Raw genomic sequence first — 17,388 nt, forward strand, 5'->3', positions numbered from 1 at the left:
GCCTTTGAGGGCAGCCATGGCTAGACCTCCCGCCGTACTCGGATGCGGACTCGATGCCTGGATCCCCTTGCTTCATCGCAGGACGGGGATGGCGCGCATAGTATTCCACGCTTTATCCATGCAGCTGATCACGCATCTTGTCCCCCGCTGCGCTCGTCATCGACATCACAGCACATTGCAGAATCGGTGCGCGTGAGAGCTTGGTACGCTACACTCACCTCGTAGCGGGCCATCACACCGCCAGCTTCCTCAGTTGACTAAGGTCGTTGTCAACCTTATTCATGGTCTACTATACCCCTCTGACGAACATTATCGCACATCATTTCAACCACGGCCCGAAGCAGTCTGTGAGCTGATAGGGCACCTGGCGGTTCGAAAAATATGACGGAAGGCTGCCTGCGACCCCGTCCCGCACCCTGATGCCCGCATCGGCATACGGGATGAATTGCCTTGCGGATGCATTCTGCCTTCGCGGTGTTACCTTTCGGGCTCGCATTGGTCAGCTATGAGCCTCTTCATACCTTGACGACCTCGTGTTCGGGTCGTGATATCTAGCCGCGGTATGGGCAAAGTGCTGGGATATGAGCCCCGTCGACTTCCGGCCCGGTCTCCATTCTTATCGTACGGTTCGTGCTCAACCCATCATGCCGTTGCGAAATGCAAACCACCCCGGTTCTCGAGGCCATGCTTCGGTTTGGGCCGGCATGGCGAGCTAACAGCTCCCAGCCCCGATTCTGCAGGCCGCTTTCGCTCCGAAACACCATTGACTTCGCCTTTCGCCCCCCCTTTGTTTTTTATTGTTGAGTCCAAGCGGGTGCCGCCCTAATGAAAGCGGACCAAAGCATCTGAACTGCGGTTTCTCCTCGTTCAAAAGCCAAGGCGCCGCGGCCTGGTCCGCCCGACTTGGCACCTTCCTAAGGGAAATCCACCAAAGAGAGGGTAGAGCAGCAGGTACATGGAAGCGCATAAGCACTTCGAGACGGGGACAGGCATCAATGAACTGGTCACCAGACCGGCGTCAATATGCACGGATGCCCAACCCTTCAATTGCGCTTGGGGAATCTTTACAGAGGGTCAAACTGGGTCTTACGAAGTCGCAGATCCCCTACTACGAACCACGGCTGACACATGGGTTGTGGTTATGCTCGTCATAGACGCCACGCCGATGAGACTTTCCCCGCGTGGCTACGGCGCATGGGGGTAGGCTGTCCTGTCCCGACCGTCTCTCCAGCAGCCCGGTAACCAATCAAGTCACCAGATCAACTAGCTCGGGCCGAAGACGCCCCGCAGGTCCGTGGGATGCATTGATTTTTAAAGTCTTAAGTGGCGGGACGCGTGGTATTGAACCAGTGATATCTTTAGCAGATGTCTTGTAAGTCGCAGGATAGGAGCAGAGGAAAGGGGCGAGGGCTGAGTCAGTTTGTTTGAACCATTCTCAACATCGCCCAGCCGCCATGCAATTGTGGCTCGAGCCGCTCGTTCACAGGACATGGCCAGGCTCACCAGATGGGTACAGAAACCGCGGAATCTTGAGAGCGCCATGGAAGTCTATCCTCACCAGATCAGGCGAAGCATGTCAGCCTCCATAATAAGTGGCTTTGCGCCACCTAGCCGAGACAATCAGGACACGGAGCAGAAGGAGCGGCATTCCCTTGTCTCGTATGATCTAAAAGGTAGCCAGCCGGAAAACGGATGTCTGCGTACGGGGACACTCATCTAGACGGGATACTCTGGCGCAGAAACAAAATCCACTGGCCGTTCTACATGGCAGCCAGTTTGTGTCGGCTTCTAGCATCGCCCGTTCGCTTGCTTGCTTGCTCTCCTGCCCACCGTTTCCGAAGCCGTTATTCATACTGCGGCATCAAGCATCAAGCCATATTATCGGCGGCGACCACCCCAAGGATCCTCTCCGGATGAGTTTGTAGGTGGAAGCCCAGAGGGGAAAGTGTAAATACCGCACCCGATGTGTGCCAGGTCTTTGGTCTACTTACATGGTAAGGCGGGTGGTTGGTGCCCATGGTGACACGAACAAATCGGAGTGGCGCCGAGGGAAACATCGACGGGTGGCTGTGTTACGTGAGACCTGCTTGCATTGCAGTGTGCGTGAACTGGCACTCCCGGAACGGTTCGTCCGTCTGTGTTGCGGGTTGTTTATTTTTCGGACGACAGGGATGGGTTGTCTAATCGGGTGTCTTTGCGTAGAGTTGCTGGTGTTGAGCGTCTGACATCGGTCGGACGAGGCCAACGTGGTTGGATGAGAACAGCATGGCAGGTTGGCGTGTCTCCTCCCACCATCTCTGGGGACTTGACTGGATCCGATCGTAACTGTGCCTACCCGGCCGTCGATAGGTAATGGATGGACATCATAACCGTGATACAGTAACGGCGCTTCCGAATCGGCACGGTCCCGGTACCGAGACAGTCCTGATGGAGTCCCAAGTCTCAACCCAAGCTACGAGACAGACCTGGGGCAAACGAAGACCTGGCTTACATCTGAGATAGCAACTGCTGCCTTACCAGCTTGACGATTTGTAGAGGTTGCCCGTGGGGAAAGGACTTCTGGCTCTAGTACCACGTTCCAAAGCAAATGGAGCAACTTAACAGAGGGCTTGCTTCATGGGACTTGCAGAAATAGCTTACCCCAAAGCAAAGGTTCGATGATGGGATATCCTAGCTGATAATCTCACTGTCGGGAAAACTCGGGGACGCTTATACACACAGATACGTATTTTACTGATCTAGATAGCCCACCGTGTCTCCTGACGGTATAACCGTATCTAACTGCAGGGTATCCGATTCTGCTCTAACTGATCCTTACAGCTCGCCCACTGAAAGCAATAGGTCTGCGTTTCTCTCTTCTCTTCTCTGGATGTGGTTAGGTACAGGCCATAATATCTGAGGGCACCGTTGATTGATCCCGCCCAGTTTGTATCTACTGGCTGCAATAGGGTCTCTGCGCGCGCAGATTGGATCTGATGGTACAGCTAACGTCAGAATCACATCGAGCGCCGTTGGTAATACGCAAGCGCACTCGATGGCGGGATCTGGCCAAGCCTTGGGCCCCCTTACAGATAGGGAAAGCGGTGAACAAAGCGGGGCTGTGGGGCAGGCAGGCCGTTCTGCCGGGGCCCATGCGTTCAATTAAACAATTATCAGGGGTAGCGCGCTAAAGACGCGAAGGTCGCGTCCTAGTCGCGTTTCCCAATTCTCCCCGCCTCCACCAGAATCCCAAGTTTCCAACGTCTGCTCTCTAGCCTCCAGACTTGTTGCCCTCATTCCTCCATATCGGCTTGTGAATGACAGCATCATGGACAACTTAATGCTCCGCGACGAGGCCGCGCGCGACCGCGTGCGCCAGGCTTTGGAATTCCTCGATCCCCGTACGAATTTTGCCGGCCTTCCCCCTCATCACCCGTTGGACCGTGAGAATATGTTACTGACACCGACGATCGTTCGCAGACGACCAACATGCACGGAGTTACAGATCCGACATCATCTTGATGCTCCAAAAAAACCAGCGCAGACTTGTGGTTAATATCGATCATGTCCGCGACCACAACTCGGAGATGGCCGAGGGCCTGCTCAACCACCCCTTCGAATACACTTTGGCCTTCAACCATGCACTTAAGGAGATCGTCAAGACGCTGCCTCAAGCGAGGCCCGATCAGACGGACCCAGACGTCCTGTACTACTGTGCCTGGGCCGGCAGCTTCGGCCTGAATGCCTGCAACCCACGGACGCTCTCGTCACAGCACCTGAACAGCATGGTCTCGGTCGAGGGCATCGTTACACGATGCTCCCTGATCAGGCCCAAGATTGTCAAGAGCGTGCATTACAACGAGACAAAGAAGATCTTCCATTTTAGGGAGTACCGCGACCAGACCATGACCAACGGCGTAACCACGTCGAGCGTGTACCCGCAGGAAGATGACGAGGGCAATCCCTTGTTGACCGAGTATGGATGGTCTACCTACCGGGACCACCAAACCATCTCTATTCAGGAGATGCCGGAGCGGGCGCCTGCAGGCCAGCTGCCCCGCGGCGTCGACGTGATCCTTGACGATGACCTCGTTGACAAGGTCAAGCCCGGTGATCGCGTCCAGCTTGTCGGCATCTTCAGGACTCTTGGTAACAGGAACACAAACCACAATAGCGCTCTCTTCAAGACCGTCCTCTTGGCGAACAACATTGTGCTGCTCTCCACCAAGTCAGGAGGCGGTGTCGCGACCGCTACCATCACCGATACCGATATCCGGAATATCAACAAGATTGCCAAAAAACCAAAACTGTTTGAGCTGCTGTCGCAATCCTTGGCTCCCAGTATCTACGGTCATGACTACATCAAGAAGGCGATCCTTCTGATGCTTCTAGGAGGAATGGAGAAGAACCTCGAGAATGGTACACATCTCCGGGGGGACATCAACATCCTGATGGTGGGCGACCCGTCGACTGCCAAGTCCCAGTTGCTTCGTTTTGTGCTTAACACGGCTCCTCTGGCCATTGCCACGACTGGTCGTGGTTCCTCGGGCGTCGGTTTGACGGCCGCTGTGACCTCGGACAAGGAGACCGGAGAGAGGCGCCTCGAAGCCGGCGCCATGGTCATGGCGGACCGCGGTATCGTCTGCATCGACGAGTTTGACAAGATGTCGGACATTGACCGAGTGGCCATCCACGAAGTCATGGAGCAGCAGACTGTCACTATTGCCAAAGCCGGCATTCACACTTCTCTCAACGCCCGCTGCAGTGTGATTGCGGCGGCAAACCCAATCTTTGGCCAGTACGACACGCACAAGGACCCGCACAAGAATATCGCCCTCCCCGACTCTCTCCTGTCCCGTTTCGATCTCTTGTTTGTCGTCACAGACGACATTGAGGACACTCGGGACCGCCAGGTCTCGGAGCACGTGCTGCGCATGCACAGGTATCGTCAACCCGGCACGGAGGAGGGCGCACCGGTGCGGGAGAACGCAGGGCAAGCGCTCAACGTGGCACTCAACAACCAAGCCGAGTCGCAGCGGCCGACCGAGGTGTACGAGAAGTACGATGCGATGCTGCATGCCGGCGTCAAAGGCACGGGCCGGGGTGCGAACAAGAAGCCCGAGGTGCTGAGCATCCCCTTCATGAAGAAGTACATCCAGTATGCAAAGACACGCATCAAGCCGGTGCTTACCCAGGAGGCGGCAGACCGCATCGCCGACATTTACGTCGGTCTGCGCAACGACGATATGGAGAGCAACCAGCGCAAGACGAGCCCTATGACGGTGCGTACACTCGAGACGCTGATCCGTCTCGCGACGGCGCACGCCAAAGCGCGCCTCTCCAATCGTGTCGAAGAGCGCGACGCCGCCGCGGCAGAGTCGATCCTCCGCTTCGCACTGTTCAAAGAGGTCGTCGAGGACGAGTCGCGCAAGAAGCGGAGGAAGACGCGCCCGCTCGAAGATGAGGACGAGGACAGCAGCTTGGACGACGACTCAGATGGCGATGAAGCGAACGGCACCACAGCCCGCAGCAGCACCGCCGCCCGCACCAGCGCAGCTCGCTCAGCCCGGGCTTCGCAGCGAAACGCCCGCCGAAACGGACGCGGAGGCGGAGCAGCAGCAGCGGCCGGTTCGCCCGAAGTAGATGCCGAAGCCGAAGCCGCCGAGGCGGAAGACGGAGACATCTACGACGCCACGCCTCGCCGCTCAACCCGCTCCGCGCGCGCAACTGGCGCAGCGGCATCCTCTTCCTCCCAGCCATCCTTTGCCTCATCCGTACCCGCGTCCCAGCTCCGCTCTCAGTCCCAGTCGCAATCCCAATCAAGAGACGACGAAACTCTTGCTTCGGGTACAGCCAACCTCACCGTTGATGATGATGATGACGAGGATGATGAGGATCATGATGCCGAGGGAGATGACGACGAACCCATCAGCGAGCAGCGCCTGGAAGTTTTCCGGCGCGCGCTGGGCCAGCTGCTTAACACGCCGCTGTTCGAAGACGATGCCGCGGGTGTTGGGGAGCTGATTGAGGCTGTGAATCAGAAAGTGGGAAGCGGAAGTGGTGGGCCCTTTGGAAGGGAGGAAGCGGTTAAGGCTCTCAAGGAGATGGATAGGAGGAATCAGATTATGTGAGTAACCCGTTTTCTTGCTATACGAGATGTGAGACGATGCTAATGTGTGGATAGGTACACTGATGGTGAGTTGGTGTATAAGATCTAATCATGTCCAATTAGAGGGTGCAAGATGGAATACCGGTTGGGAGTTGAGTTGGCTTTTGTGTGCCGATGTCATGGATGGTTATTATGGACGGTTCATAGCAGGTGAGGCGTTTGTTTTGGCATTTGATGGGTACAGTGTAGACGAACGGTAGGCAAGGACAGTGGGGGAGTTTCATGGTAGCTTCAATGTCGGTGGTAGTAAATGAGATGTCCAGAAGAGCCGGGAGTTGAGATGAAAAATACGACCTTCACCCACTGTTGGGAGCGCCGAACTGTATGTTTGACCGTCTACCAATATAAGTCTATCCGTTCATCCAAACCCTCTAGCCAGCACGCTTCATAATAACCAGTTGACATCTACGTCTCAGAGTCTCTCCTGAAACTCCCGCAATCGCTCCTCAACCCTCACACCGTTCCACGTCTCCCTCCCCTCCGCATCCACCGCCAGCACCGGGAACCCAACCTGCTCAATCGCAAAACTCGCCGCCACATTTCCCCACGCGCAAGCCTCCTCAATCGACTTCCCCCTCGCCAGCGCAACCGCCAGCGCGCCCAGAAAGGTATTCCCACCGCCCGTCGGATCCACCACCTTGCTTCCTCCCCCATCACCCGTCCAATCACCACCGTCCTCCCCTTTCCCCATCTCATCACTACCGTCATAATAAGCCCGCACCCACTTCTCCAGGCCAGGATCAACCTCAATCTCCTCCCTGGCCACATGGCCCTCCTCATCCTGCATCAAGCCGGCAAAAAGGGCCTCCATGTCCGTATCCGGCCTCAGCCCGCCCCTCACATACTCCTTCTTCTTCCTCGGCGCCCCTCCGCCTCCCCCACCACCTCCTCCTCCTCCTCCTCCCGCGCCGCCTTGCTTGTTGCTTTTCTTCCGCCCGCCGTTCCGGGCAATGTAGCAGCCTTCCCTCCCGGCCCTCACGACCAGCGTGTAGCTCTGCAGCGGCATGCTCGCGAGCAGCTGCTCGCAGCTGCGCTCGACGGCCGCCCGGCTGATGGCCCCCGTCTCCGGATCCAGCCCGTCGCTGCCCATGAACCCGGCCAGCTCGGCGTGGTTGGGGGAGCAGATGTCCACCAGCGGGAGCGTGTTGGTGCAGTTGAGCAGCTCGTCGGGCGTGCACAGGTCCGGGACGGGCTCCCAGATGATCAGCGGCCGCGTGTAGTTGTCGAGGGAGTTGCCGTTGGCCGGGTCGGCGAGGAATGCCTGCTTGCGGCGGGCCAGGAGGGAGGCGGTGAGTTCCTGGCAGCGGAGCGGGGAGCAGATGAGGTGGATTGCCTTGGCTTGCAGGAGGGGAGGGGTGAGGTCGGCGGCCGTGAGGCGCTTCTTGGGCGTGGTGTAGCGGAAGGCGCGGTGCTGCGGGTCGGCCGAGGTGTAGCCGTTCCAGCCGCGGGTGGTGAGCCGGGAGGGATCGCGGCGGAAGAGGGCCGAGGTTTGCCAGCTGTCTATGAAGGTGGTGAGGGAAGGGGGGAAGTCGGAGCCTTGGTCGACGATCCAGCCTACGGATTTGGAGAGAGGGGGAGGGGAGAAGAGGCGGGCGCCGAGGGCCGAGTAGGTGGCCGCGCCGCCGAGAACGTTCTGGGCTGGTGGTTTGGGCGGAGGGAACTCGATTTCATCTGGGCGATATTAGTTTGGTTGTGATTGGCGGTTGCTATGGCGGGATGGTGAGGATTCCATGATGACAATATAAGCACGACATTTCACCGTGGTCCAAAGGGGGCGGGGATAAGGTTGCAGTACACAGTCATTCAACAGAAAAAACTACTCAACAGCAGCATTGAACCTACCAATGATGAACATGCCCAGGGTGACAAAATCAATCTCCTGATCCTCGGGAATCTCGTTTACCTCCCGACCCGCCTCCGGCTCGGCTGAGGCCGGGGTTCCGGCGTCCACAATCACATCCGGGTCCGGAACCATGTCGGCGATCGGTGACGGGATTTTCTTGGCTCGGCAGATGACAAGGATAATATACCCTCAGCCCGTCGCCGAGAAGCAGCGAGCGGAAGCGAGCGTATATACCAAGGTTGTTCCCTTGATGGAGCAGAAGTAGGGATGAACGAGTATAAGAGGAGATAAGAAAAGAGGGACGAAGCCGTCCGCTGTCCAGGCCCAGCATGAAACTGGGCGACGGATGCGCGATGGCTACTGGCTGGTAATTGGGACGGCGATGAGGCAACGAGCGCCACAGGTGCTAGATCGGGAGCTTTGCATGCACGCGGGCTGCAGTGGTTGGCCTGGCCCTCTGGCCGCAGCAGCTGAGTGCAATGCGAAATGCGGGCAATTTCTGCAGAGCTTCGCGAGCCGTCGCAACGGCGTGTTCACCTTAATCAATAGAGCTCAGGTACTCCCGGTTGGGCATCCGCGTCCTTTGATAGCTTGGCAGAAACAGAGCGGCCTTGACATTTGATTATCCTCCCAAGTATGCTCGACACGGCCAGAAACTATCTGCGCTACACGGTATCATAGCTAGAATTCCTAAAACCGTCTGTTTGAATTTGGATCTCGCAGAAGGAACCAGAACCAGCAGCCTGGGCTTTCAAGGCCCCTGAGGCTGCGTTGATTGGCTATGTCTCACCCCGCGGGCGAGAGCTCCAGCAAGCCCCCACTCGGGTTGCAGTGCAGCATCAGGGGTTCCATTTTCCGCGTCGACTTGTCTCGACTTCTGTTTTAGCGCGCCTCCTTGGACATCTACGTCGTCGCCTGATTCAACCCTCTACAACAGCTTTATTTTTCCGTGGCAGACGTCAGTACTTAAGCAGCATACATTCGCTGCTGTGCAGAAAAGCTCGTCTAGCCCCCGGTACCTGCAGCCGCCGCTCCTTTTCCAGTTGCTGCCGTTTCGGGCACGCTCTCCATTGCGCTTTAAGTGCCTCGCATCCGCAATTTGCCCAACATGGCGACCAACTCGATGCACAACCTAACGACTCTCATTAAGAGGTGCGTGACCCGACTTGTGTCCCGGCATCGGTTCGAGGATACACCGCCGTCTTCAGACCGCGCCATCTCCTCCGGCGCAAGCCCCGCGGCCAAGTGCTGACCGAGGACAACAGGCTCGAGGCCGCCACATCACGCCTCGAGGATATTGCCCAGTCAACCTTCGAGCTGCCACAGGCCGTACCAGCACTCCAGCAGACGACTCCTACAGCTAGAGCTTCTGGGCCGAACTTGCCGCCTCCTGCTGTGGCTCCGACAACCCCCACTCCGACCCCGCCTGCACCGGTTGCGCCCCCTGAGCCAGTGCCCGAGTCGATCGAAGAGTTCGATGCCCTGATCAGCCAGTCCGTCGAGAAGTGGGCCAAGATCAGCAATGCCATCGGCGGCCTTGTTGCCGAACAGGCAGCCAAGGTTGTCCAGGGGCTCAAGGAGCAGCGCAAATTCTTGCTCATCACGACCAAGGCCAAGAAGCCCGACCTGACCGGTGCCGACATGTCTGTCTTCCAAGACCTCGTGAAACCCATCAGCGACCTGATGACCGCCATTGGCAACATCAAGGACTCGAACCGTGGCACGCCCTTCTACGATAACCTGGCTACTGTGGCTGAGAGCATCATGGCCCTGGCTTGGGTGACGATCGATGCGAAGCCGTTCAAGCACGTCGAGGAAAGCCTGGGGTCCGCGCAGTTCTTCGGAAACAAGATTCTCACAGCAAATAAGAACAAGTGAGCAGTTATTAGACAGTGTTTCTGGACGGTGAAGTCCTGACCTCGACCACAGGAATGAGCAGCAGGTCGAATGGGTGAAGGCTTATTACCAGATCCTCCGTGACCTCGCCGACTACGTCAAGGAGTACTTTCCTAACGGCATTCCGTGGAACCCCAAGGGCCTGCCCGCGGCTGAAGTAGCCAAGACCGTGTCTGCCACATCTCACAGCCCCGCCGCCCCTCCCGCGCCCGCTGCTGGCGGGCCGCCTCCTCCTCCTCCTCCGCCGGGCCCGCCGCCCGTTCTCAAGATCAACGAGCAAAAGGCCGAGCCGGCCGCGGCAGGTGGCTTCGGCGCCGTCTTCTCGGAGCTCAATAAGGGCGAGGCAGTCACCAAAGGCCTGAGGAAGGTGGACAAGTCGGAAATGACCCACAAGAACCCATCCCTCCGAGCTAGCTCAATCGTCACCGACTCTTCAACGCGCGCAAAGAGCCCCGCGCCAGGCAAGAAACCGAAACCCGAGAACATGCGCGTCAAGAAGATGCCCAAGAAGGAGCTCGAAGGCAACAAGTGGACAGTCGTACGTTTCCCCCTTTACAATATCCGCCCACCCGCCTAGTGGCATCTACTAATCCGCACAAAGGAAAACTTCGACTCCCACCCATCCCCGCTCACGCTCGAAGTCTCGCTCTCCCACTCGATCCTCATCTCCAAGTGCACCAACACGACCATCATCCTCAAGGGCAAGGCCAACGCCATCACGGTCGAGAACACGTCCCGCCTGTCGCTCGTGGTCGAGTCGCTCGTGTCCACCGTCGACGTGGTCAAGAGCGCAAACTTTGCCCTGCAGGTCATGGGCTCCATCCCCACCGTCCTGATGGACCAGGTCGACGGCGCCCAGGTCTACCTGAGCAAGGAGAGCTCGGGGACGCGCATCTTCACCAGCAAGTCGGCGAGCGTGAACCTGAACGTGATCACGGGCGAGGACGAGGACTACAAGGAGATCCCGCTACCCTCGCAGATCTGCTCGTGGTTTGACGAGGAAAAGGGCGATGTGGTTAATGAGATCGTTTCGCATGCTGGTTGATGGATCTTGTTGGCTAAAGTATTCGGGGCATTGGATGGGCGGTTGTTTGTATAGGAAGAGCGATTAAGCAGCGGCGAGAAAAGCAAGCATGGCATTTCATCGAGAAAAGAGTGGTTGGCTAGTTGATCGATGGGGTGATTGGGGGAGTGTGTAATGATCGTGGAAGGGGAGGAGTTCTCCTGTTGCATCCGATACTAGCTGTAGAAATGGATGACATAGAGACGACCATATTTGGGAAGCCATCAAAAACCGCGACGTATATGTAGCACGGTAAATCCCATCGACGCATCAAATTTATAATACCATGGAATAATATATGTATATATATATATATATATATATATATATATACATCTATACAAGCTTGCCAAGAGCAAGCTACATGGCATTGGTCTATTGAGGAAAGTAAAGATAATAGACAGGTAGAGGCAGTATAGCAGAAGGCTAACTCCCAGAAAATGCATGCATGCTCCCAGATACACCAAGACAGGGGATATGCTTGCTAATGATAACACATAACATGGACCATGTCTACCGGTGCACCGATTTTAGTACACAAAACCAAAAATTTCTCCCGCCAAATGTAGAAGAACGCAGTCTAAATCTTTGCCTTGGGCGCCTCGAGCGTGGGCATCAGCATGTCACGCATCTCGCCCGCCGCCTCATTGATGTAGAAGCTCATCTTATCGCTGCCCTGGCCCTTGGAGACAATGTTGAAGTTGAGGCTGCGGATGTATTAGCCAGAGAGAAGATGGCGGGACGGGGAACGGGAAGGGGAGGGAAAAACAAACCTGTTCTCGTTGATCATATAGGCAATGCCAAAGCCTTCGTCGATAACCTGGCTCCAGCCGTAGCCGTTGAAAAACTCGGAGCTCAGCTGGCTGGTAGACAGGTACCACGAGCTCGAGTAGCCGTAGGCGGGATCCTTGTAGAGCGCGGGGACCTCCTGGCCGGGCTCGAGCAGGCGCTTGAGGCCGAACAGGTGGCGGTCGACGCCCTTGCCGTCCGAGGCAGCGCTGATGTACTCGAGGTGGGCGTCGACGGCCTTGCGGAAGAGGCCCACGCGCGTGGCGTTGTCGACCGATTCGTCGGCCATGGACCGGCACCACGCCACGCTGTCCTCGGACACGGTGCGACACGTCTCGGTGCGTCCCTGCTGGAAGCGCCGCGTAGCGGCCGACTCGTACGTCGGGCGGTTCTTGCCGTACATCTTAAAGTAGGCCAGCTGGATGATCATCTGCACATAGGCGTCCGGGGAGCACTTGAACTTCTTGATGAGGCCCTTGCCGTAGCCCTGGTACGCCTGCACGGCGAGCTGGTGCTGCGCAATTACGTTGTTAAAGTCACGCACGGCGCGGTCGATCTCGGCCTGCACCTCCTTGGTGACGACGAACTTGACGGCCTGCGGCTCCGGGAGGTTGGAGCGGACGTTGGGGTCCGAGAAGTCGAGCTTGTTGTTGAAGATGACGTCGTTGACGAAGTCGTTGAGCCGGTGTGTCGGCGTGCCATCCATCATGCTGTGCTCGCCCATGAAGCCGGACGTACCGTTGTCGTTGACGATGAATTGCAGGGGCTTGTCGTACCACCGGTTCTGACCGTCACCGTGCCAGTAGGCATGCGCGCGCTCCTCGAGCGTGACCGGGTTGGCGTCGTCCAGGCAGACGACGAACGACGCGGACTCGATGGCCTCGAGCGCCTTGGCGTTGGAGGGGTCGGCGCTGAGCAGCACGGCTCGTGCATCCGTCCACACGTCGCGGTTCTCCGAGGTGAGCGCGCCGACGGCCGGGACGCGTTGGCCAGCCAGCTCGTAGATGCGGCGGAATGCCTGCTCGAGCTCCGCCGTGTTCAGCTGCTGGCCGTTGACCTCGTGCTGGACCTTGAAGAACTGGTTCTTGCGGATCACCAGGATGTGCTTGTTTTGGGCGGGGTCGAATTTGACCGGGTAGTCGGCGGGCTTGGCGGCCACGCGGCTGGCGTTAAACATCCACTTGTAGCTGTCCATGCAGATGGGCAGCTTCTTCATGTACTCGGGCTCGAGGGTGCCCTGGTCCACCTGCTTCTTGAAGGCGAGCACGGCCGTTGAGATGGCAGCAGCCCGCTTGGCGGGGTCGCGCCGCCGCCGGTCATCGCGGTGGGAGTAGAAGTAGCTGACGTAGGGCACGACGGGATCGCGGTAGCTCAGGTAGGCCGCATCGTTCCACCACTCATACATCCAATTCTTGATCTTGGGATCCTCGCGCCGGGCAACCAGCTTCTCCTGTAGCTTGCGGCCGGGGCCGTTGGGCGCGGTGAACTCTTGTACAGCTTTAGTGCTGTTCTCGAGCTCCTTGGGCGTGAGCAGCGGCTTGAGAGACTTGAGGTAGCGCGCGGCCGTCTCTTCTAGTGTGGGCACCGGCAGGCGCGGGAGCGAGTCCTGGAAGCGGAGCATCGGCCCCTTAGACTTGTCCTCAACATAGCCGGCAGGGAGGGTGCTGTTGTTCCGCCTACTCGCGGGTGGCATGGCGGCTAACCTCTGCGCCCTGCTGTCAGTAGCCGGTCGTTGCGAGGAAAGGGACCCGGGTGGTACGGGCCGAGATGAAGGGCAGCACAAACCAGTGGCGTCTTCGCGGGGTGTGAGACGAGGTTTCTAAGAGCGGGAGACCGAGCCTCTATCCGCGCAATGGCGACCAACATCCCAACTTCTAAGAATGGATCTAGGAGGAAAGAAGAAATGGGATGGGGAGGAGGGAAAAGAGGGGATGGTTGACGCAACGGAGAATCACAGGGCGGACAGCGCAGACGAGTGCCTGGAATTTACTGGAACCCGGAGGGCGAAACGAGCCTCGGGAGTCTGGCCGAACAGGGTCAGACCTTATTTGCTCAGAAAGGCCTTCCCGGGCGAACCTAGGCACTTTTTCAAGGACCGGGGAAGGGAGAGGGGGGGGCCTCTGTTCGTCGCATTCAGCAAAGCGGCTCTTGGGAGGTCGTGGTGGAATGGCCGATGGCGGATCGATGGCGGGTGCGTTGGCCCGAGCGAACCCCTCGAGCCGAGGCTAATTGCCGTCATTAGCCTTCTGGGACACCGCGGCTGCCGTGGGGTAGGCTCCAACCTAAAGCGGGCGAGTCAGCCGCGCCAATTCCCGCCGCGTCCCTTTGTGCATCTCCCATCCAAGGCAAGGGGCCGAACGTGCAAGCATTTCCCCGTGGCCCAATGTTAACCCATGTGTCCTGTACATACCGAGAACCGCTGACACGCCACATCTGACGTCGGTGCACCACGTCTGGCTTTTGCGCGGTGTACACGCATGGCGCCGCGGTTGCGCGGTTGCGCGGTTTTGCGGGTCAGCGGATGGGCAGGGTGTCCGCCCGTTGTTCCGAAGATGGATCTTCACATGCCAGAAACCGCTCTTTGCTAACGTATGCCTGCTACCTTGGGCGAAGATCCTTGTGTCACTGGCTGAAAATAAAGTGCGTCAGTGGGGGATTTAGCCATGGCTCGCCAGACACTAGCATTCCCGCTTTCCACGCCCACTTATCACTCTGGGCATCTGATTTGGCGCAAGCCCCCGACCACCAACACCGCCCAGACACACGCATCTGATAGGATCTAACCTCGAAAACTCTTAGGATAAGGCGGAATGGCCGAGTGGTTAAGGCGGAGGATTTAAGTATTTTCCTACCTAAATCTCCTCTTCTCGAGAGAGAGCGTGGGTTCGAACCCCACTTCCGTCATTCGACTTTTTTTGGCTTTTCTTAGTCTCCTTTTCCGTGGCCCCTTCTCATGTCCCGATCACGTTGAGTAGTATAGAAATGCTCACAACATGGCACGGCTCGTGAGCGCACATAGCCAACCAGGGTACATTAAACCTATGCTACACCTGCTGCAAAGTCTACGAGAGAGTGCCTTGCTTGCAGAGCCATGAACCCCACCTTTCCCCTCTTATCCGAATGCCGCCCTGCCGCTACGGTATTTAGTTTGATACAGGCAACAGAAAAACCAAGCCTCTCCTTTTCATACAGCATAGTTGCTCCGACACCACCAGATACCCATCGATTCTCTCGAGACCGGACCCCTGACGCCTGTAGAACGAACACGAACCAAGGAAACCAAAAGAAAGCAGCACGACCGAGTCGACTCGCAAGCAGCAGCAGCCACAGCAGCAGCCAAACCAGCAGCAGCCAGACCGCTACTAAAAACGCCTTGCTAGGTCCCGCACACCCCAAGTACTTATGCCTCGTAGCTCTTGATCTGGCCCTCGGCGCTCAGCGGCTGCACCGACCCAGCCGCTGGTGCGGGATGGAAGCTCATCCGATCGCCGTCCATCATGATCTCCTGCGCCATCCGCAGCCCGTGGTCGCCCCCGACCGACGCGGCCTGCTTGAGGCCTTCCTGGACTTCCCGGACGCGCCGCTTGAAGGCCAGCCGGTCTAGGAAGAGCTGCTGCCGGGCCCGCTCCAGCTCCCGCCGCTCCGCCTGCAGGATGGCCTCCATCTCGTTGAAGTACTTGAGCTTGAGCTCCATCTTCTCCAGCGTGACATTGACAGCTGCCGACACGAGTCGCGTCATCTCGCGCTCCTCGTGAGACGCCAGGCCGCCGGCTCTCGCTCCCATAGCGGCCAGCGGGATGTTAGCCAAAGCCGAGGTGCTCGTGGTCGTCGTCGTCGTAGTTGTCGTGGTGGTTGTCGTAGTGACGTCTTGCCTCACGTCCACCTCCATCGTATCACCACCCTCCTTCTCCTTGCCTTTGCCGTTAGTCTGTCCGTCGTCCGTTTGTGAGCCGCCCTCAAGTTTGTTCCGGAGACTCTGCTTAAGAAGCTCCGCTGACTTGTTAGCGGCGGCTGCCGTGCTGGCGGGATCGGCAAGGCTGGCGAGGAAGCCAACGACCGACATGACGGGATTGTCCGTCTGGCTGAAAGGCAGCTGGCCACCGTGGCTGCCGAGCATCTGCAGGCCGATTGGTGCCTCGACCCTCTCCGACTCGAGGTACTTGTCCTCGATATCAAGCTGCAGGAACTGCAGGACACATTCTTCGCGCGTCCGAGTGCCCACGTACTCGGCAATCTCGCCCCAGTCCTCGTCATAGCGCTCGAGCGCCTCGAGGAGACGGAGGATCTCGGCGTCACTCCAAGGCGCGTCCCTGTCGAGGATGGACGAATAGGTGGGGTTCTCCATGCGCGTGTAGTGGGCGCTAGTCTGATTGCCGGGCAGGCGCCCTTCGAGGTAGCAGCTCGGACACAGGTCGTACTTGACTTTGGAGTTGGAATCCGATTGTGAGCTGTGGTAGTAGATACGAGTGCAGTCAGTGCCGCAGTTGAAGCAGTTGATCTTGACAATCGGAGCCTTGGTGAGCTCGTCGGTGCCCGACACGCCGTTTGTCGTCGGCGTCTCGCCATTGGTCTTGCTGTCCCCTTTGTTGAGCTTGTTGTTCTTGGCATTGGCCTCGTAGATATTCCGGCCGACCTCCAAGTTGAGCTCGCTCTTGGGTGCAGGGGTCGCGCTAGCCTTGGCCTCGGTGTCCTTGTTCTGCTTGCCCTCAGAAATGACCGGGTCCGCTGCTGGCTGCCACGGTTGAAGACCCCGAGGCGTGTCACAGATGATTTTGAAGTGACCCGTGAAAGGTGGGCCAACGTGAGAGGGCCGCTGATCGGCATCGACCTGCGATGTGTTAGTACAGCTCTTTGGGCAGCGCATGGGAGGTTCCACCATCTTACTTGGTAGTTGATGAGGCCCCACTGCTCGAGGAAGGCATGGACGCGCATGATGGCACAGACGTCACCGGCCAGATTCCGACGGCAGGCAGTGACTGTGAGGTATTCCACCGGGTTCAGCCGGTAGGCGTTAATCATGAAATCGCGGTAGTCCTTGTACACGGCGGGCGTCTTGCTCCGGTTCCGGTTATTGAAGAACTCTGGCAGCGCTTTCCGCTCAATGTTGTGGATCGTGTTCATGTCGAACCAGGTGCTGTAGCTGGGAAGCACGATCGCGTGTGTCTGGGAGATCAGGTGTTCCCTGGCAGCATTCTCGATGAACTCTTTGGTCTTCACCTCACCGGCGCCGTCGTTCTGGCCAGCACCCTCAGCTTGCGCCGACTCGTTCTTTGGCGCCTCGCCCATCTCCTCATCGTCGCGGCCGGTAGTTTCAGCCGGCGGACCTTCGGGCGCGTCGAGAGGGTTATCTGATATCGCGCCTGGTGCAGGAGTGGTGCTGTCTTGCTTGATTGCGGGCCCAGGCCCCTCACTCATTTGCACGTCTACATGCGATGACGGGTTAAGGACGTGTCCGGGCAGAGTAAGAGCAACGAGAGCTTACCTTCATTCTGGTCATTGGCTTCTGGGAGAGGAGGTTGAGCTAGGATTGGGTTGGCGCCAGGCGATGCGGCGTTGGTTGGTGTGCCGTAGCTGACCGAATTCTCCTCCATGGCGACGACAACAGCGAGCCTGGGAAGCCGAAAGGGACGTAGGTGTCAGGGGCGTTGA

At 58.1% G+C, this 17,388-nt stretch overlaps 5 protein-coding genes and 1 non-coding gene across 6 annotated transcripts; 3 read left to right on the plus strand and 3 right to left on the minus strand.

Annotated features, from left to right (window-relative positions):
• Nucleotides 1–3,307: 3,307 nt before the first annotated feature.
• On the plus strand, nt 3,308–6,197 carry MCM3 (MCM DNA helicase complex subunit; the record flags this gene model as incomplete). Its single annotated transcript, XM_071064688.1, has 3 exons — nt 3,308–3,380; nt 3,460–6,106; nt 6,164–6,197. The coding sequence occupies 3 exons, from the start codon at nt 3,308–3,310 to the stop codon at nt 6,195–6,197; spliced, it is 2,754 nt and encodes a 917-aa protein (XP_070920789.1).
• A 363-nt stretch (nt 6,198–6,560) lies between these two features.
• On the minus strand, nt 6,561–8,123 carry MFIFM68171_09270 (Ribokinase-like protein (Fragment); the record flags this gene model as incomplete). The annotated part of the gene is made up of 3 exons (XM_071064689.1): nt 6,561–6,793; nt 6,851–7,819; nt 7,991–8,123. The coding sequence occupies 3 exons, from the start codon at nt 8,121–8,123 to the stop codon at nt 6,561–6,563; spliced, it is 1,335 nt and encodes a 444-aa protein (XP_070920790.1).
• Nucleotides 8,124–9,099: 976 nt separating this feature from the next.
• SRV2 (suppressor of rasval19) lies at nt 9,100–10,932 on the plus strand (the record flags this gene model as incomplete). Its single annotated transcript, XM_071064690.1, has 4 exons — nt 9,100–9,143; nt 9,257–9,865; nt 9,921–10,425; nt 10,489–10,932. 4 exons carry the CDS (start codon nt 9,100–9,102, stop codon nt 10,930–10,932), a joined length of 1,602 nt encoding a protein of 533 aa, XP_070920791.1.
• A 598-nt stretch (nt 10,933–11,530) lies between these two features.
• CAT2 (Carnitine O-acetyltransferase mitochondrial) lies at nt 11,531–13,432 on the minus strand (the record flags this gene model as incomplete). Its single annotated transcript, XM_071064691.1, has 2 exons — nt 11,531–11,657; nt 11,724–13,432. 2 exons carry the CDS (start codon nt 13,430–13,432, stop codon nt 11,531–11,533), a joined length of 1,836 nt encoding a protein of 611 aa, XP_070920792.1.
• Nucleotides 13,433–14,543: 1,111 nt separating this feature from the next.
• On the plus strand, nt 14,544–14,643 carry MFIFM68171_t146. Its single transcript is given in 2 exon segments — nt 14,544–14,580; nt 14,598–14,643. It is a non-coding gene; the product is annotated as a tRNA-Leu (tRNA).
• A 496-nt stretch (nt 14,644–15,139) lies between these two features.
• Nucleotides 15,140–17,330, minus strand: ssr2 (SWI/SNF and RSC complex subunit Ssr2; the record flags this gene model as incomplete). The annotated part of the gene is made up of 3 exons (XM_071064692.1): nt 15,140–16,567; nt 16,624–17,162; nt 17,222–17,330. The coding sequence occupies 3 exons, from the start codon at nt 17,328–17,330 to the stop codon at nt 15,140–15,142; spliced, it is 2,076 nt and encodes a 691-aa protein (XP_070920793.1).
• Nucleotides 17,331–17,388: the final 58 nt, after the last annotated feature.

This window comes from Madurella fahalii (genome assembly GCF_045866475.1).
Source record: "Madurella fahalii IFM 68171 DNA, scaffold_5, whole genome shotgun sequence".
Taxonomy (NCBI): domain Eukaryota; kingdom Fungi; phylum Ascomycota; class Sordariomycetes; order Sordariales; genus Madurella; species Madurella fahalii.